The following is a 20,749-nucleotide window of genomic DNA, read 5'->3' as shown; positions in this document are numbered from 1 at the left end:
TCCGTCACATGCCAGGGCTACATGAATCAAGACAACTTTCAGGGGCCCTATCATATGGAGTTGTTTGTTTTTCAGATACAATTCTTCCTGTGTCTCTCCTAACTTACTGTGGTTTTGTGGCTTTTAGAATAAGTAGGTGCTAGTAACACAATGCTTATAGTAGCCTGACCTGTGTGCCTGGTAGGATAATAGGATATATCTCGACCCTGATCATTTGATGAAGGCATGTAGCCCACTTTAAGACAACCTGATATGCAAATATACATACTTAAAACCTAAACTAGTATATGATTAGCAGTGCTCCCAAAACTTTTAGTTCCAGTTTCTTTTAATATTTGCATGTTTTATGATCTTACACACAAGTCTGTAGGAGTATGTATACAAATTAAAGTGAAGTGAAGTGATAGACACTTATCCTAAGTATTCCCTGTTATACTTCTGCCCACATCCTGGATAAACTAGACTCCCAACTGCTCAATGCAGGCACCTTTCCCAACGTTTAAGAGTGAGCACCTGTTTTACACTGAATGAGGAATTCTCTCTGGTGAAAAGAAACTTCGGTTTCTAGGGAATTCAGAATTTCAAAAGGTTTCTCTGTTTTGTAGGATACTCTGTTTACTCAGAATTCAAGGTTCATGAAATGCCTTTCACTTATTTCTATCTCTTCTGACCTCAACTCTTTGCTCCTCTCCTTCTCCTTAGACATTAAGGCTTCACAAGCCTTTCTTTCCCAGTCTCTTCAAAGGCACTGGTATGTTCAAATGAGCACCCACTGACTTGTTCTGCCAGGGAGAGAGTATATAAATTACCATCCAGGGCTCTCACTCAATATGTAAATGGTACCTGGAATTTGGCACCACTCACTGTGGCAATTTAAAACATGAGCCTCGATATGATGGGTAATAAAATGATGTGGCTGCACAAACTTCAGTCACCACGATGACCTCCATACACATCGATCAAACTGACCCATTACGATATTCAAATTGTTTTTGTCAACAGACTAGTGACCACCAAGAAATGGATTAACCTTCAGACAGATGATCTCCTCTAATGATCTTAGTGACCCAAACTTAGCCTAGCTATTATCATTTGTTGAGTGAAACCAACTCAACTAGCTGAAGCCGAACGGATTGATTAGAATCAATCTTAAATGAGTGACTAGACTAAACCTAGAGACATTGTCAAAGACAGAGTGTGACTTTTGGGCTCAGTGTACTGGTTTTTGCTTTTCTTCCCTTCTTTTTTACATGAAGAATGCCCGTATTCCATTAGAAAGTCACCACAAGCCTACGAGTGAAAGCCTTTTCTCCCCTCTCCTCCTAAAAAGGATTAACACTAGATTCAACTAAGCAGTGAAGCAAAAGACCAAGCTGCTTTAATCAGCTTCTGCTGTCAGTAACTTTATTAAAGGGAGCATTGAGCCTTCCATGAAAGTCATCAGAATCAGAAGAGAGCACCAAGGCATTATGTGCTCCACCTTCTGGGCCACTCACCCCAGGGAAGCGCCGGTGGCATTCTAAGGGCTCTGTACTTGACCATGTTCCAGTCAACATTTTTATCAGTGACTTGGACAAAGATATTTCAAACAAGCGTTCATACCAGGTTGGAAGCAACAGCTAATAGAGATGCTAGATGGCAGTTGCATGGGGAAGGCTGAATTGCCTGCCCTTGGGTCTTATGCTTAGAACTGGGGTCACCATCGACTGCTATGCCCCATTACTTTGAACAAACATAGATAAAACAGGGGGCACCTACATTGGTTGAAAGGCCCTGGACCCAAAGAACTCTAAGGACAGTTCTGATGAAAGCCAGTCCTGACTGGTCAGAAAGATGGACTAAAATAGTCGTTCTCAAGCCAAGGAGTGTTCCTGTATGTGACGCTTTTGGTAATGACAATGATTAGAGTTGGTTACTAACATTTAAAGGGAAGGGACTAGGGATGTTAAATATCTTGCAATGCACAGGACAGTCCCAGTGAAGAAAGAGTCTTCCCAAACTGTCATTTGTGACCCCCACTGAGAAATACTGGGTTGCAACAAACAAAACAACTTTTAATAGAAATAAATATAAAATTCTACATTATTGGTTAAGCAATCGATTGCATAGGGACAGGACAGGACAGGGGATATGCGGCTTAAATGCAGTTCAACAGGAGACAACAGAACGAGGAAACTGCTAAAGGGTTAACGTGGTGTTGACAGCATTTCAGTGTCCAGATCAAGGGAGCAATGAGCCAGGAAGTCTGCATTAGCTATACTGGGCACCACAAAGTTATAGGGGACACTAGGGAAGTGAAGCTCTCTAGTACAGGACGACTAGAAAGGTGAAGGGTGTGGAAACCGCAAGATAAGAGCAGCAGTGAAAATAACTGGATGTGTTACAGGGCAGAAGGCTGACTAAAGGAAAACTGGAGAGCTAGTTAATGGCTCTCACACAAAGGACTGAGTTGTAGGGGCTGGAAGGCTGAGAAGTGGCAGGGGCAACGAATCAGGGCCTCTTGACCATCAGTGTTGGCCACCTGACTGCAAAGAACTGACATTGTCACCCTTCAAGCAGGGGCTGAGTGACTTTTTGGCAGTGAGACTAGATAACCTCCAAAGGACCCTTCCTTCCAACCTTCTATGATTCTGGCAGGTTATGTGATCTACTTTCTCAGGAGGCTTCTTTCCTTTCTCAGGAGAAACAATTGGCTATTCTTACTGCTCAGTGCATAGTCTTGACTTTCAAAAGAAAACTGTTTTCTTGCCCTCCTATAATTCTGTGACCCTAATAATCTTGATACCTAATTATCAATATGTATAATGCAACTTCAGCTGGAGGAGAAAACGAGGAGCAGCTGTCAAAGTAAAAGTGAAATTTACTATCTGGAGACCACCTGGCTCACGAATAGGCCATCTCTGTTTTCTTAATTTTTAGCCACCCCCCCAGTATAAGATGACTATCATGCCTCTTTGATGTCAATATGTAATGAGTAGAAATAGCAATTTTTCTATACAGCGTTTCGTTTAGGCAAATATGCTGATCTGGGGTCACATCACTGGCCAATCTGGAAGGCTTGTTCTAACACTGATTCATTCATGTCGCAGTAATGTCACTTGAAGGCGGTCCACAGTAAAAGAAAGCGCAATACAACCTATGTGGCTGGGCTTCAATAATTATCTCAGATTGAGACTAATGATCTACATTGATAATTGAACTATGCAAAGCCTACTTGGCTTGAGATGGTCTCTGTTAGACACCTTTGGTTTTAATATTTAGGAAGTATGAGTGTGTATTAATGCCTGTTTTTTTGTTCTCATTCTATAAAAATGAATTCACAGATACAAGCCAGAAGTGCCCACCTATTAAAGGACCTGAGGTAGGCACAAATCTTAATAACTCTTCTGGTCTAGCTTGACCGTTGAGCTACTCCTAGGAAAGATATAGAATTTAAAACCATCATTCATCTGGGGTAGATGTTATTTCTGTCCTTCCCTCTAGATCAAAGATATACACTGGGTCATTCTGGACAAATCTACTCTCAAGCCTGATGTAGAAAAATCTGCCAAGTGGCAGCCCTGTGGTTTAAGCCTTGAAATGTACATTCAATCCACGTAACACACAGGATGGGAGCTAAAATCTGAGCTGAGGGTTTAATTCCAATGTTGATAAAGTATCCAAGTAAATTCTACATTACTTAATTCAGTTGATTTTCACAATATCAAACAGCATATGCAAGTTTCAAAAATACTTAGCAGTTCCTCGGTTGAGTTTTTGTTAAGTTGAATTGAACTCTGGAGGTAAAACTTGCAAAAATTAATGGGTTTTTTTGGAACAGCAATTTCTGTTCCTTTTGATTTAGTTTTGTTTTCTATTAGTAGGAGAGAAATCAGTTCTTCAAATGCAAATCCCAAATTTGGCTCTGAAATTTCACGCTATCCCTTTTTAGCTTTAAGTCTACCCTCTCTAGGGATTTCCTTTAGGCAGGCAGAAGAGTGAAGATCTATCTTTTGTGACATTCTAGTCAATCGGCAATCCATTATAAATGTTCTTTAAGGCTAAGGCCATTACTCCTTGAATAGGTGACAAAGCTCTGGCCAACTAAAACGAAGCCATTACTACAGGATATATGAGATGAGATTGGTTTAGGTTGCTTTAAAACCAAGCTTCTGCCTGCCCCTGTCTTTTGGCCCACTCAATAGCAAAAGGCTGCCTGATGTGGGGTTACCTCAATTTTTACAGACTGTTAATAATAAAGACAGCTTTCCAGCGGCCTATAAATCCATGTGCTTGAAAGCTAAATCTTCCCAGTCATTTAAATTTGCCAGGAAGGTTGCTATAATGTTCTTCATCTCTCAGAGAATATATTGTAGAACCTGGTGTAATCATCATCACGTAGAAACTGCTAATTATTTTTGCCTTTAGAACAAAATGATACGCAAGTGTGGCCGAGAATACAGGCAGACACAAAGGCAACCAAGCTTTTCTGCATATAGTGCATGTAGAGCATGAACATACAAATCACAAGGAGAAGAATTAATAGGCTCATCATGATCCCTATTAGTTCTGGGACACGTTTCCCTGGGTGCTCCTGAGATGATGCTAATATCACCCAGTGCACTGGGACCTTCACTTCCCTTGCTCCTCCCAGCTCCATAACCTTGGTTTGAAAATCACTATCCCCTTCCTCCTTGCAACGTCTAACCTAACCATACCCACTACCATCACACCCCTGCAAATCCATGCAAGAAACTGTGCCCCTTCCATCTCAAGGGGATGCTGAGAAGGCCACAGCCAGGGCAGGCTGGAGGAGGGGGGCCATAGGACCTGGCTGCAGCCTCCAGTGACCACATCCCATTTTCTGGTTCACCAAAGAGGACTGGGCATGGGGCAGACTCAATCCACGTAGAGTCTGTGTTCCATGGCCCTGAAACTCTTGGGCGACATTATACCTTTTCTTCGCTGCTGATGTTTCGGGTGGATGTTCTCCAGGTGATTGAGGGAATGGGGTCTCCTGAGGCTTCACAGGTAAGTGTGACCTGCTCCTCTAGTTCCATGGCAGTCTGGTTCTCTACGTAGGTGATTTTGGGTTTTGCTGAAAAGACAGAACACTTCCATGAGTTTGACATTTTTTTAGCTTTCCAGGTTTGAATTATAAAGGCACCATTCAACAAAGGTCATCAACTTATTAATCATAAGGCCCTATTCTAGGTGTTGTACGAGTTAACGAGCTGAACCCCCCCAGCAGCTTACAATGGAGCAGGCATATGACGACACCAAAGTGACGGTAATAACAACATCCCATATGGGGAGAGTGTGGAGGGTGGTGGTGTAGGAGGCCTGAGCAGAGGAAGAGCTCTCCTCTGGCTGAGTCTTCATGAGGAGACAGTTTTGGGGCTGTCTTTGGGGCTGGGTTGTGAGATTTTCAGTACGTGGAACTTTGGGTGGACACGGAGTCATTCCGAGTGTAGAAAGGCACGTGAATGAAAGCAAAGAAGCAAGAATGTGTGGAGAGAGGGTGGGGAAGAGAGCAGAGCGTCAGGGTCTGTGTGTCTGTGCCTCAAAGCAGTGGGAGACAGTGCTGGACCCAGGCAGAGAGCATCTTGATTGCCCGGTTACAACTCTGGCTTGAATTTTATCCCCTGCCTGTTGGAGACCCACAGACAGTTAATCTAGGCAAAATTGAAGATGAAGAAAACCCGAAGGTGGGAAAACCAACCTGGAAGCCCTGGCATTGCCCCAGATGTGACGTAATACAATCCTGAACGTCCTCTCGGGGGTGGAGGGGGGGGAATGGAGGAGAAAAGGCAGCTTCAAGAGAGATGCTGAAGGAAGGCTTTACAGGAAGTGGAAGCGAACAGAGGGCAAGTAGAGATGGGAAGAATCCAAAGAAGAAATTAGGAGTCCAAATGACTCTGAGATTCTTAATACCTAGGAGGGTTGTGTTAGCATTAACTCAAGTAAGGAAACGTGGTGGGTGACTCACTGGGGGCTGGGGAGTGGGCTGGGGCTTGGGAATAAGATGAGTTGAGATGAGCTCATTTCCCAAATGTTCTGGGAAATGCAAGAAAGCACAAGCATTCGAAAGCTGAGTTTAAATGTAAAAACATTAGAGAAAATTGAATTTTCCCAATTTAAAACAATTATCCTCTGAAATCACTATACTCTGAAATCCATCGAAGAGAAAAGATAACACTGAACAAATATAACTTATTTCACTAATAGAGAAAAAGGCCAGGCTAGATAAACAAACAAACAATAAATAAATCAGAATTATGGATAACTTTTGAAAGAATTACATTTCCTTTATATTCAAATTCATACAGTAACTCCAAGTAGACTATTAAAACTACTGCCTATTACATATCCTCCAAGTTGAGGGCTTAATTGTGTCTTAATAAACAGAAACCAATGATGGAGCTGTGCATTTTCTGTAGCAAATATCTACTTCTATATAAGATGACTCATTTAGTTCAAATATTCTCCTACAGTTAATCTGTACTAATGGCCTGCTGATAGCAAATCCTTTTTTAAAAAATAATTAACTAATTAATTAATTTTGGGGGGCTGTGCTGGGTCTTCGCTGAGGTGCGCGGGCTTCTCTAGTTAGCGGTGCCCGGGCTCCAGAGTGCTGGCGGGCTCAGTAGTTGTGGTGCGCGGGCTTAGTTTCCCCGCGGCATGTAGGATCTTAGTTCCCCAACCATGGATCGAACCCGTGTACCCTGCACTGGAAGGCGAATTCTTGACCACTGGACCACCTGGGAAATCTCCACAAACACTGTTTTTTTTTTTTGAAATGTATTTTATTGTGGTAAAAGTCACATAATATAAAGCATACTATTTTAACTATATTTAACTGTACAGTTCAGTGGCACGAAGTACGTTCACATTGTTGTACAACTCTCACTGTTATCCATCTCCCAGATTTTTCACTTTTCTAAACTGAAACTCTGTCATTAAACACTAACTCCCTATTCTCCCTCCCTACCCCCTACCCCCCAGCCCCTGGCATCTACCAACGTACTTTCTGACTCTATGAGATTCCACTTACACGAGGTACCTAGAACAGCAAATCCTTTTTGGTGGCTAGCACTCAGGCACATCTCAATCCAATGTGGTCAAATGATTACAAATTTGAACTGATGGAGCCCACATGAGTGAGGTTTTCCCACAGGAAGGTTCTGTGTCTATCTTGATCAATAGAACTTTCAAGGAGGTTATAATTCATATTGGACAGAGTAAGTGTTAAGTGTGTTGAACAGAAGGTTTTAGAGAGGTAAAATAAAAGTTGCATTTCTCTACTGTTAAAATCACAGATTGAAAAGTTAAAAAATCAGCCAAACAACTGAATTCACTGAACTGACAGTTGGTCTGGGGTCTGGAGGCAGCCACAGGAAGGCTGACTTTCTGGACTCTTGGAACCTACATGGACATTGTGATCCAGACAGTGTTTGCTGACCTTGTCCCACTCCACAGTGCTTTGTCCTGGCAGCAAAAGGTTAGCAGAAGACAGACAAGGGCCAGTTAACATCTATTAATAATATCTGGTCTTGGTGACTCCATTTCCCAGATGGTTATAAAGGCTACACTGTGTAAGTCTTTGAACAAGGCAAAATATATTCTTGTTAAAAACATGATCAACAATGGCTAATTTTGTATGGGCTACAGAGGCTGTTGGAAGGAAGGCAAGCTTCTCGCTGGTAACTTATTCCTTTCTGCACTTCAGAAGCAATGCTATTGTTGGAGCTAACTGAAGGCTTAGAATGCTGCCTTGGAAATAGGATAGCAACACCATTTATTGTCCAGACTGGGGCATTCTGGAGAGCTAAAGGCATGCTCTGAATAATTACTCTGGGATGATGGGCTTCACTGAGCAGACAGGGACAGATGTGGGGTCATCCTGCTAATGAAAGCATCCTTCCTTCTGAACACCAGCATCTAGAAGAATCTCTCCAGGTTTTATCTGTGGATGGTATGTGCACCATCTTAAAGAACCTCCGTTCTCAGCCCTTGTGACTTTGGATCCCTGTTTTGTTCTCTACCTGCCGCCATGGGACTTAATGCCTTAGAATGCTTCCATTGCACCTCTCCCCACGGACCCTCCTGTGAGCACAGCTGTCTTTGTGAGTTTTCTAAGCATGCTTGCTCTCTCCATCCAGCACATCCATGGCTCTGCACCTGGCCACTGAGGGCCAGACTTGTCTACTCTAACTCCATTCCAGGGTCCTGCAAGGCCCAGGAGGGCTCCAGGGCCCCTGCTTCCCTGCACTGAGGTGTTGGGCATGACAGAGTACCCCTTCGTTCAGGAGCCTGTTTGCCCTTTGCTGTAACTCACAAGGGCTGCTTTGGTCCTAAGGGGTCAGCTAAGCAAAGCTTCTGCCCACTGGTGAACTTGCCTCAGACCACAGCACCATGAGGCCTCAAGAGCATTCGTACGAGCATAATAAGAATCTGTGGAGACAAAAATACTTCTTCAGAAGGGCCCAGGGGAGGGGAGCAATGGAAATTCACTGCCAAGTTTAAAGGAAGGGAGGATGCTCTTAGTAAAAAGAGCTTCTGGCTGGTAACTAGGGCAGTGCATGCTAGAACACGTCCCTTTCTTAAGAAAAAATGGTATGACTTAGGATAAACGATAGTCCCTAATTTAGGTATGTCCCTTACACACTAATTGCGATCCCTTCTTGAAGCCAGAGTTCTGAGAACTTCTTTACTATCTAAGCTACAGGCTTCTTTCCTCCTCTGAACTCTGCTGCTTCTGGGGAACCTACCCCATTTCTCCCCAAATGCTGGTCCCCGATGGCAAGGCAGAAGGCCAAGGAGAGGGAAAAAGGGGCTGAAGAAAGAGGAAGTCCCAACTAGCTAGCCCTTCCCCACCCGGCTCCCAGGCCTTAGTAGCAATCTCCAAAATCCATGGGGAGGCAAGAAGGAGGAGGAGAGAAAGGAGGTCAGGAATGTGAAATGAAGAGAGAAAGGAGGGTATACATGGGGTACCAGGTTGCTCCAAGGAGACCATGTGAACTCTCCTCAGGATGTTACAGAGGAGGATGGGGCCCAGATTAGAGGTGGATGGGGCCCGGAGGATGGGGCGTCTATGATCCTTTTACCTGTCTTTGCAGGAGTCGGCCCACATCTCCTTGTTTGCTCTACTGGGCTGCCTAATGAACATTCTCCCAGCTGCAGTCTTGGGAAAGAACTGTGGTAGTGGAGTGAGAGACACAGAGAGAGAGAGAGAGGGAGTGTGTGTGTGTGTGTGTGTGTGTGTGTGTGTGTGTGTGTGAGAGAGAGAGAGAGAGAGTGTGTGTGTATGAGAGAGAGTGTGTGTGTGTGTGAGAGAGTGTGTATGTGAGAGTGTGTGTGTGTATGAGAGAGTGTGTGTGTGAGAGAGAGAGTGTGTGTGTGTGTGCATGACGGTGTATGAGAATGTGTGTGTGAGTGTGGGTGTATGAGAGACAGAGTGTGTGTGTGTGTGAGAGAGTGTGTGTGTGTGTGAGAGAGAGGGAGTGTGTGTGTGTGCGTGTGTGCGAGAGACTGTGTGTGTGTGTAAGAGAGAGTATGTGTGAGTGTGTGTGAGAGACTGTGTGTGTGAGAGAGAGTATGTGTGTGTGAGAGAGGGAGTGTGTGTGTGTGCGTGTGTATGAGTGTGTATGTGAGAGAGTGTGTGTGTGAAAGAGGGAGTGTCTGAGTGTGTGTGCGTGAGACTGTGTGTGTGTGAGAGAGTGTGTGTGTGTGAGTGTGTGTGTGAGAGAGAGAATGTGAATGTGTGTGTGTGTGTGTGAGAGAGTGTGTGTGTGATGCAGGAGGGAATGTGTGGCAAGGGAGGAGGGTGGAAATACAAATCCTGACGTCCCACAGTTCCTGCATCCTACTTTCCCTGCCTCCTTCCCTGGACTCACCCACCCTCTTCACCTTAGCACAGCCCCACACGGCTCTTGACACTACACATTCCTCCTTCCTGGGGCAGCCATCGCCACCAGAGAGGCCTGGAACAGAAGCCAAGATCTCTTCTTGACCAGCCAAGTTAGAACTGAGCGTACTTCCGTAGAGAAACCACGTAACCCATGGAGGTAAAGGCAGAATCCACTAGTCATTCCATATGGAATTCAGACGTACTATGTGTTAAACTGGGTTTCATGGAGGAGTGACCACCATTGCTAGCCCAGGGAATGGATGTGAAAGCTTGGGTTTGAGTCCCGGCTCCTTGGGTAGGACACCTAATCTCTCTGTGCTCAATTTCCTCACTTGCATTATGGGGATAAAAATTAAATCTACTTCATAGGATTGTGACGAGGTTAAAAGAGGTCACTTATGGACAGTACTTTACATACAATGTGCTAGGCACATTATACGTGCTCACTTTGTGTTGGGTATTATTATTATTACTTTATGGAGCTGATATCTAAAAGAAGTTCCTAAAGACAAGTGATTACATGTTTCCAGGTTCATCCCCCTGCCACATACGTTATGCTTCATTCATATAAAACTAATTGTGATTCCCTCATTTATTCAAACACGGGTGCCTATTATATGCCAGGTGATGTTCTAGGCCCTGGGGGTATGCCTGTGAGTGGAGCAGACACAGTCCTCGTTCACAAGTTCACATTCACCACAACATTGGCTCTTCCGGCCTCGATGCCTGTGTGGCCTGCCCTGAAAGGCTTGTCCACCTCTCCTGCATCTGGGAAACTCCCACTTGGGAAAAGCATATCATCTTCGAACACTTCTCTAACTTCTGTCACACAGGACCAGAAATCAAATCTTTTCTTATAAAACACTGTGCATATTGCTATTATGAAGTCATTATAATGGGTTATTAAAAATGTCAGCACTGATTATCTCCGTTAGCCTGTGAACCCACTGATGAGAACAGAGTGCATGTCATTCATCTTCGTAACCTGGGCAATGGCTGGGCCCACAGCTGGTACTCAAATGTTGTTAACTGACACCATCTATTATAACTTATAGGCTTATATGTTTATGTCCCTTTTTGTGCTTCTCAGGGTCAAAAGACCATATCTTACTCATCTCTGTAGCCCCTCGCCCAGCAACAAGGGCGCTTAGTAAATACTTGTGAAAATTAAGGAATACATCAACAAATGCATCTGTCTTTCATCTAGAAAAACTTAAAATCAGAGTGACTGGGGTAGATAAGCCAGAATCAGAGAAAAGACTGTCAAGAATATTTTCCAAGAAGTTTAGCTTCACTTTCAAGTATGTACAGTTAATTTAGACCAAACTGATAACCTGTTTCTAAGCCCATTAATTAATTGTCATTAATGAGTAAATGGGATGCATCTGGGATAGCGGGTCCAATTGCACATAAACGCTTGGTTTTCAAAGGTCTATGTTTACAAACATCAATGAGTTCTCCTTATCAGGCTAAACAAGTGGGTCCCAGGCAGGTTCCCAAAGCGCAGGTGCTGGAACCACCAGGGAGCTGCATGCGCCAGGGCTGGCCCTGCGGTGTCTGTACTCTGGCAGTCCACCACGTACGGTGGACTCGCTTATCTGTGTTTTTAAAAAAGACGGGCAGACAGAGCTGAGAGCCACTAGGTTAAACATCTCTCTGCCACAAATTTGTTTGTCAAAGTCAGGTCAAAGTGCATTTCAACTCTAAATGAACGGAAGTTAACTGAGTTTATAGAGACGAAGTGAGTAGAGCTATGGAGGTTCTTCTCATGACTTTTATGACCCTGCTTCACACAGGCCAGGGAAAGAAGAAATGGAGACAGAGGCAGCCACTTGGTCACTAATATTTAGCAAGGGCCTATTCCGGAGTCTGGCGCTGTTTGGAATGCCGGAGATAAAGTGACGTGTAAGAGTGGAGGCAGGAGAAATAACTCCCCAAACCAGTACGTAAATGAGATGAGTTTAGGTACCGAGAAGGGCACTGGAGAAGAGATGGGTGGGGTGAAGATAAGGGAGATGCACTGGCCAGAGCAGGGAGGGAAGGAGTCACTGAGAAGCTGATCTGAGTGATGCAATGACATCTGGATTAGGGATGACATGAGGGCGGCTCACAGGGGATCTGGGGCAATGATATTCCAAGCAGAAGAAGCATCTAGTGTAACAGCCCTGAGACAGAGAACAAGCTTAGTGTGTCTGAGGGAGAAGAAGAGGGCTTCCGGGCTTGGAGAGCTTTAAATGTAGAGCACAGCAGAGGCAGGATGAGGTCAGGAAGGGAGCCAGGGGCTAGCTCAGATCTGGCCTCTGTTGACGGCAGGGCGTCTGGATTTTATTCTGGTTGCAATAGGAAGCCACTGGAGGATCTGAAACAGAGCGGTGGCGCTTAAGGTTATTCTAGCTACTGTGATTGGGAGGCGCTGAAGGGGACCGATGCATGGCTTGGACTAGGGCCGAGGTGGTGAAGCTGGCAAGAAGGGGGGTAGGTTCCCAGGCAGAGTGGACAGGGTCTTGCTGATGGACTGTGTGGGGTAAGCGGAGCTGTGGCAGAGGGGTGACCTTGACCTCCCTGTCCTTACCGAAGACCTTGAGGTGGATGGACGCATCCTGCTCGCCGGCCTTGTTCTCGGCGATGCAGACGTACTCGGCCTCGTCGTTCTTGTCCACCTTCCTGATGGTCAGCTCAGAGCTGTCGTCGCTGAAGAGGTACTTCTCCTCCTCATTCTCTATCTGCTCCCCGTCCCTGCAGGGCACAGAAATGTAAAGGACCGTGATTTTGACTACAGAGCTAAGAGGTTAATTTTTAATTAGTTTCCATAAAACGCGGACCGAGCCCACGCGAAAGACGGAATCTTCACAGAACGTTAAGACGCCAAATTGTACTTCCTCGTGATTCCTCTACCCAAACCTCCGGTTCCGCCCAAGGGCTGCAAATTGCGCCCCCCGAAATTCCAAAGAGAACCTCTGGTTCTGCCCCACAAACTGAAAATGAAGGAATCCAATGCACACACAAGGCAAGAGGACCTGACAGAAAAGAATCCATTCTGCACCCAGAGCTGACGCTCCCCAGCCGCCCACCCCTGTTCCTTTGGAACGCCAACGCAGGACAGGCCCTGCAAGGTCTCCTTCTCCACTAGTTGGCGATAAAAAGCACGAGCCAGTTTCTTACTTTGTCCAGCTCATGGTGGGTTCTGGGAAGCCTTCGGCATCGCACACCAGGGTGACGGACTGGCTGAGGTTGGCGGTGGCGTTCACTATGCTCTGTCTGGCCTGGACGGTGGGCGGCACTGAAGGAAAGAAGGACTGTCAGGGGTGGCGGGGAAAACTTGGAAGGACCCACTGGCCTGGAGAAGAGGCACTTCCGGGAGACCCCAGGTCAGATGGTCAAGAGTCCTGGGCAGCTGCACAGTTACTGTAAGGGATCTAAGTTCAGGTGTGCACTAAATAATTACTGTAAACTGGATCAATAATTCATCCACAAATGCACATTAGTACTTTTCAACAATACATAGTATTGTTATACATATAACAATATATAATATTGCTTTTCAATAATACAGATTTAGAAGCTATATTAGTATGTTTCGTTCATTTTACAATGGTATTCTATTTACAGTGGCTATTCATCATTATATATTTTCTTAATCAATGCATACCAATCTTACAACTACCATGATTGATGGAACTTGACTTTCAAAAGGGGGCTCTTGGGCTTCCCTGGTGGCACAGTGGTTGAGAGTCCGCCTGCCGATGCAGGGGACACGGGTTCGTGCCCCGGTCCGGGAAGATCCCACATGCCGCGGAGCGGCTGGGCCCGTGAGCCATGGCCGCTAAGCCTGCATGTCCGGAGCCTGTGCTCTGCAACAGGAGAGGCCGCAGCAGTGAGAGGCCTGCGTACCGCAAAAAAAAAAAAAAAGGGGGGGGGTGCTCTTGATGTTGGAAAAAATTAAAAACTGCTGCTTCTAGTGATTAAATGGTTAATACCAATTTGAAATGCACCAGCTCACCAAAGAGCGACATTTCTCTGGGACTGTCACAAACAACCCTGTGCACAAACGATTTTTTACCAAAGGAACGAGAGGGGGAGAGTTTGGCAAAAAATATATATCCATATCCAAAGCAATTTAACCATGATTTACTTATTTTCTTAGTACTGACATTTCCTGTAAACATCTTGTAAATGTCAGATCGATTCCATGGGTGTGTTTGTTTGACACTGCAAATTAAGATTAATAAGCCCACGGACTAGGATTCTGACTGTTCTGAGGCCTGAATTTATTATAATATTTTCTTTGAAGACTGAACCAGGGGACTAACTTAACAGTTACAGTAACCTCAAGGACAGTGAAGGATGAATAAGAATTTACTAGTAAGCATGGGGCAAGTTTCTAGTGTTATAAGATAATGAAGGACATTCCAGAACCGCACTAAAAGTCCCCACAGTTGAGGGAGACCCAAAGACAAGTGTGTTTAAAAACAAACAAACAAGACAAGGCAGAGGTTAGGGGTGGGCTGTGGGAAGGGGTGGACCCAGTTGCCACGGATGAGCCAAGGTTGTACCCGTGGAGAAAGCAGAACAGATCTCCTCACCATTCACAATGACCTGAATGTCCTTGAAGTTGATCTCCCCGCGTGCCAGGATCCTGCCTTCACAGCGGTAGGTGCCCTCATCGGTTTTCTTGATGCCCCGGATCTGGAGGTAGTTGTTGGTCAGGACTATGAATCGGACTAGAAGAGACAAGGCGCAGGTTCATCCAAGGATCAGTCAGAGGACTGGTACCTACAGGCAGGTGGCTGAGCCTTTCTTTCTGCCTGCTTTCAGGCTTATGGGGGGGCGGGACCTGGGAGTGGGGAGAGGCTCTAAGCTGCAATAAGAAAATGTGGCCCTGGCTCCAACATAGAGCCAAGGGCAAAAGTCTATTGGAAATCTGTCTTTTTCCTTGGAGAGAAAGTCAAGCGCTTGAACATACAAGCTATAGACATGCAACCTTTGATCTGGAAACGACATGGGGTTTGGGGACACTGGAATCTGAGTTTGGGCTAGAACGCCTCAGAAGCTGGTTCAGTGGCCCAGGGGAGAGGGCAGCTGCCAGGTCTCACCATCTTTTTTCAGGATGACATCTCGGCCTTTGTGTTTCCAGATGATGGTTGGGGGGAGGGAGCTGACCACATCGCACACAATCACGGCATCTTCCCCCTCCCTGAACTCCTGCGGGGTTGGCGCGTTCTTGAACATGAGCTTCTCTGGAAAAGGAACAAGAGGAGAGTGAGGGAAAACGGCTGGTTCTCCCACAAAGATCCCTTTTCACTGGCACCATACTGCTTGGATTCGAGTCCATATATACAGTGGTACCAAAGGGGGTCCGACCCATCACTTGGCCAAAGATGCAGGCAGAGCAGCTGGCACAAGGAGGGGAATATATCACCCGTGTTCGGCAAATAGTGTCTATTCAAAGTGCTAAATTTATCACATGTTGTGCAGAAAAGTGTCTACAGAGGGGAAGGATTGTCTTTACCAAGGGTCTTCGCCATGTGCGATGGAGCCAATGAAACACAGTGCACAGGTAAAATGAACTGGTAGGACATTTATTCTACAACTAATAGGAGGGGCCACCAGTCCTTCCTCGGTCTCCCACTCTGTCTGGCATCCCATCCCCAGCCTGTCTACAGCAGAAAGAATTTTGAAGAACAAAACAGAAGAAAAGCAGGCTTATGGCAATAAATACTGTGACAATCAGTACTGTTCCATTGGCTGTCACCCATCATTACCCTGGCCAACAGGACAGATGCATGATAACAAAGTAATGAGGTGCCAGTGGGAACTACCCGCTCTGAGTGGCACAGAGTGTTCAGATAATAACCCCACACACCCCACCGAGCCTTTGCACTCCATTACCAGCAGGAAAAAGTGAAATAAGAGGGGATAAGCTGAAGTGTACAACAGTCAGTCAGCCCTTGGGGAAGGGAGAGGGGAACCCACCCTAGTCCTCTGGGAATGGTGTAATTTCAGTTTAGAGAATGGAGGCTAGTGGGAGGTAGCTGTGACCAGCATGAACACAGTTGTGAGTTCGGAGCTGGCCGAGGATCATTTAAAAACGTACTGCAGCTCTTAGCTTGATGCAGAAAAGACTTAGGGAAAAGGAGGAAAGGGGCCCTGTCAAGCCCTCAGTGGGTCCTCTACTCCATTCCACTCTCTTTGCTACCCATGTGCCTTCCCAGACAAAGGAGGGAACAGGGAACACAGAAGAAGGAGAAGGGGGAGGATCTTACGGAAGATCTTCACATTGACCGTGGCCTCTGACTCGGTACCATCCTCTGCAGTGACCACGCACTTGTAAATGCCGGCATCATCGATGTTGGCATTGTAGATGGTGAGGGTGGAAGAAGAGTCATCGTTCCACACCACCGAGATCCGCTGCTGGTTCGGGGTGAGCTTTTCTCCGTTGGGGGAGAACCAGGAGACGTCTTTGTCTTTGGCATCTCCTGCCACTAAAGAGGAAGAGATTATTTTCAAAACGCTGATGCTGAAAAGACAACGACCTCTCCAGGGTGACAGTGGGTACTCAGTAAGAGCTACTAAGCAAGAGCTCATCAGGCTTGATGACAAGGGGGGACGGGAATGACCGTTGATGTTGGTGGTTTCTGCGTTTAATTGTTATGTCTGTAACAGTATTTGGAAAGAACTCAACAAACACTGGTGCTGGTATTTCTCATAGTGGTCCCATCCCTAGTGAGGGAAGAGAAGAGATATTTATTGGGGACCCACTGTGTGCCAGGCACTAAGCTAGGAGCTTATAACCTCACAGAATGGGGGGCAAAGGGAGTTGTATAGCTGGGATCTGAGCTCAAGGCTAGCTGGTCTGAGCCAACTCATCAGCTTATTTTCCAGGGCTTAGATTACGGTCTCTTAAGTGCAAGATGAGAGGCTGGCTAGTTTTGGAGTGTAGACTCCAACCACTTTCATTCCAGCATCTGTCTGCACAAACTGGCATGACTGTCATTTCAGCACTCCCGTCTCAGAGAGGCAAATGCATCTGCCTAAATGCTGCAAAGAAGGTAGCCAGCATCGCCTCTGCGTCCTTTCCCCAGGCACCTTGGGATACAGCTGCTGAGCTGTCCAGACGCTGAGCTGGAACAAGGGCTCTGGGATCCCCAGACATGGCTTTGCCCTGCCTCTCCGCACAGCACCCTTCCCCAGCCCACACCCCCCACCCTGCAAAGATGCTTAGTGTGGAAATGAAGCAGCCTTCCTTTCAGGGCCTATCATGTTTTCAATAAATATCGCTATTTGCAAGATGCGCTCTGGGCTCCACGGCCGCACGTCCAGATCATTTCAATTGCTGTAATGAAGGCAAAGCTGGAAGGAACACATCCAGCGGCCACCAGTCGCCTCATCTGGCGCCAATCATGACAGCATTTCAAGGCCCCTCCCCGCCGAAAGCGACTTGCTCAATGCCAGTTTACACCTAGCTCAGCTCTTTCCTGGTCCTTTCATGTTCCAAATCCCAGGCATGTCACATACAGAGACTCCAAAGCCTCATAGGAAGCCTTTCCTCCACAGGACATTTACTGATAATTAGCTGAGCTGTGGAAAGGGAGGCATATTTTCTAAACAAAAGACAAGGACACCAGGTCCAACAAATTCTAAGCTCTGGTTGGGGCAATGGGACAGAATATTGGAATTCACTAGCGAGCTGGGAAACCCAGGGCACCTGTCCTCACAGCAAAGAGAGGTACTGGTACTCAGTTTTCTTTCAGGCACTCTTTAGGCCTTCTTGGATTTTCCTGCTCTGAGGGATTGTAATAATCCGTACACTGACCCACGGAAGCATTCTTTCTGCACCAGCCCTGCTCTCCAGTGTCATTCATGGGACTCTGGACGTACACAGCGCAGGGGGTCTGGGGGCTGTGCTGACTTCCCTAAGAAAATCCCTAGACCTCCTCCATCACGAAGCAGAAGTCCACACAGCACATTTCTCTGTCCTGGGGCAGCCTTGGTAAGGGAAGGAAGGAGCACTTCCCTGGCTCTCTGGTCACCCTGAGAGCCTGCCACAGGGTGACCCAAGATTCCAGGAGTACTGCGATCAGCTGGGTAGACACAGCCGCTGGCTCTGCTCTGAGGGGTGGGTTTCCTGAAATGCGGTGTGACACGGGCACTTGCCTTGGCATAGGAAGAATTTGGACTCTCCGACGCTGATTTCCCCTTGGCTGGGGACAATATCCACCTGCAGAGAAACTGGAAAAGACAATGTCCACTTTAGACACGCGTTTGGATTTCTGAGACAGAAACCAGAGCTCTGATTCAAAAACAGTCTCCCTGCTCACATCAAGAAAGAGTGAAGAGAGGTTGTCTGGGTTTTGAGAACTTGTTACCAGAGTTCCTCATGCCGAGGCCAGGAGTGGACAGGGTCCAGGCCATTCCCTGTGGAATGGGAATATCCTCTAGCAGACAGTGCAGGGTCCCTTGGAAGATCTGGGGGTGACCTCTGCGCTAAAGGTTTCTGACCCTTTGAGAAGGCTCAGAGTCCTGCTCCAAAGAGCAGCACGTCTGGGATTCACGGCAACAGCAGCCCAGCCATTTCCATCAACCTGCAGCATCCCCACAGCTGTGTTAAGAGGGAAGCCTGCCGCTCCACAGCCCTGCACAGGGTTTCCTGCCACCTCCCCACGCCACGGAGCTTAACCACGACGGGGAAGGATTCAAGGTGAAGACCCAAGCTGATTTTGAAGCAGGGGATGCCAAACAAACGCTCACCTTACCTCACGACTATAGGACCAATACACCTCTTTGCATAAGAGGAGAGAGCAATCAAACATCGTCACCCCAAGTCGTCAGTCAACTCTTCTGAAATGCTGGAGTCTGTGCCCTACGGTCCCCTGAATCTCTTGGCCACTGCACTGCAATATTGGAATATCTATACGCTCCACTCTACCCATAAGACAAAATACGTTGCACCAGATCTCACAGATTCCTGTATTCATGGAGTTCCTCGTTGATCTGCTTAGAGCAGATAACTGTTCTTCATGTAAATATACTTTTAGGGTAGGAAAAATGCTGTCATTCATTGGGATTCAACTTCCTTCTGCCTTTCCTCCTCTTAGGTGAAGTAAATCTGCAGGCTAAAAGCTAAGGGACGTTTGGTTCAATGCGTGTAGCTTCTCAAAGCCGGTACAAAGGAGGGGCCTGAACAAAATAGACCGAGTAATAGAGACTCAGCTAGCCATTCCTTCTAACAGCCATTTTCTCTTCACAGTAGAACTGAGGGAATGCTCGTTGCCATGGTGATAGCCTTGCAGAGCTGCTGTGGGTCTCAGTCTGCGCTCATTTGATGAAGAAGCAACCATGGTTGTGCTCAGTGGAACAGAGGGATCAAAGGGCCTGCTTGGGCGGGGAAGGGGGAGCATGGGGGCAACTCAGCTCTCAGGGGCGCAGCCTTCCTAACTGTCCTACAGACAAAGCAGCCCATGGAAAAACCCAGCAGAGGCTGCAGAGAAAGGGATGGTTCGGTGGGACAGGATCGGAACAGGGGAGGAGTCAGGGTAATGGTGAGGAATCGGGAACAGGCTGGGAGAGGATCCTGAGGGATCCACTGTGAGAATACGAAGTGGGAGTCCAGAGACTTCCAAATGCTGGTTCAAAAGAAATAGTATAGTAACTGAAGGGCAGCCTGTCTCTCCCTCAGTCAGTTTGCTGCTGATGGCTCATTGGGGCCCGAGAATGGAATTCTTCCTGAGAACCGTGAAATGTCTTCCCCTACCTTTCCTGAATTTCACCCATAGTGCACAGAGCTGCAGTGGAATACAATGCCGGGGCCACGGCACCCGGGGGGCAGGAGTGCCCGGCGGTGGCAGGTTTCTCCCATCACTCTCTTCTGGATGGAATCAGGGCCACTGAGTTCTAACCTGAGGGAGCCAAAGGGGTCTGAACCATCACTATGTCCCGCCTCCTGATTTTCCAGGTCAGAAAAGACAGGTAAAGTGACTTCCCTAAGGTCACATCTAGTGAGGACCAGGGTGGCCCCAGAGCCCAGGCCACCTGGTTCCCAGGTAAGTGTTCTTTCCATTACGTAAGGCTGTCTCTACGAGTAGGGGATACAATGTTTCCACTCAGTTTAACAGATAATCCTGCCAAGCTGAGGCACTACCTTCAGATGCACGTCCCCTAAGAGAACAGAGCAAGCCTGCAGTATTTGGGGGAGTGCGGGGCCTTATAGAGGGGGCTACAGGCCAGGGCCATCCATCTTAAGGCCAACCAGGACCTTTGCGACCCCTGCCTGTGGCTCACGTTCCATGCAACAACAGGCCTGTGAAGCCCAGAAGCTGCGCCGATGCCATCTGTCACCTAAGTGATGGTCCTTTCTGGAGTTTACTGGGGCATTCTTTAGAGAATTACAGGCATATTTCTGCCTGGAAAGTTCACTGGCCCATATGCTGTGTATTAGCAGCCAGCTTCAGCATATGGATCCTGTTACTCTCACAGAGCCCTTACTGCTTTGAGAAGGATTTTCTTATCCCAAGTGAAAAAACAGCCTTCATTTTTTTTCAGCTCTTTTCAAACAGAACATGACTCTCAAGAGGGAGGAGAACACGGCAAGGCTGAAAAGTTTCCATACTCAAATGTGGCCAGTATCTATCTTTGGGCCAAGGAGAGAAGTGAGAAATGAGAATTACAAAGGAAGTCCCGCCTTCACCAGATCCCATGCACACATTTATCATCACAGAGACTTTTTAAAGAAGAGATATCCATTTAGACGCCTGACCTTTTGCACACATGGAAAAGATAGTGATTTCTCCTTCTAGACGCCAGTCAAAGCCAGGTCAGAGGAGCCCCAGACTCTCTGAAAAGTCAACGCTTGTATGTTTTCCA

General features: G+C 46.7%; 1 protein-coding gene across 16 annotated transcripts in view; it reads right to left on the bottom strand.

The window, feature by feature from the left end:
• NCAM1 (neural cell adhesion molecule 1) overlaps positions 1–20,749 on the bottom strand; it is a 322,445-nt gene that overhangs the window by 48,507 nt on the left and 253,189 nt on the right. For all 16 annotated transcript variants that reach the window (XM_012534257.3, XM_049713161.1, XM_033434579.2 and 13 more), the window contains exons 2-8: positions 18,044–18,118; positions 16,153–16,371; positions 14,983–15,126; positions 14,473–14,610; positions 13,052–13,169; positions 12,462–12,625; positions 4,935–5,077 (exon numbers count right to left, since the gene is read on the bottom strand). In XM_012534257.3, the coding sequence (XP_012389711.2) occupies positions 4,935–5,077; positions 12,462–12,625; positions 13,052–13,169; positions 14,473–14,610; positions 14,983–15,126; positions 16,153–16,371; positions 18,044–18,118 (1,001 nt within the window). The remainder of the gene's footprint in view (positions 1–4,934; positions 5,078–12,461; positions 12,626–13,051; positions 13,170–14,472; positions 14,611–14,982; positions 15,127–16,152; positions 16,372–18,043; positions 18,119–20,749) is intronic.

Source organism: Orcinus orca, chromosome 8, assembly GCF_937001465.1.
Source record: "Orcinus orca chromosome 8, mOrcOrc1.1, whole genome shotgun sequence".
Lineage (NCBI taxonomy): Eukaryota > Metazoa > Chordata > Mammalia > Artiodactyla > Delphinidae > Orcinus > Orcinus orca.
The sequence above is the reverse complement of the archived record's forward strand: the minus strand, read 5'-3'. Positions and strand labels throughout refer to the sequence as shown.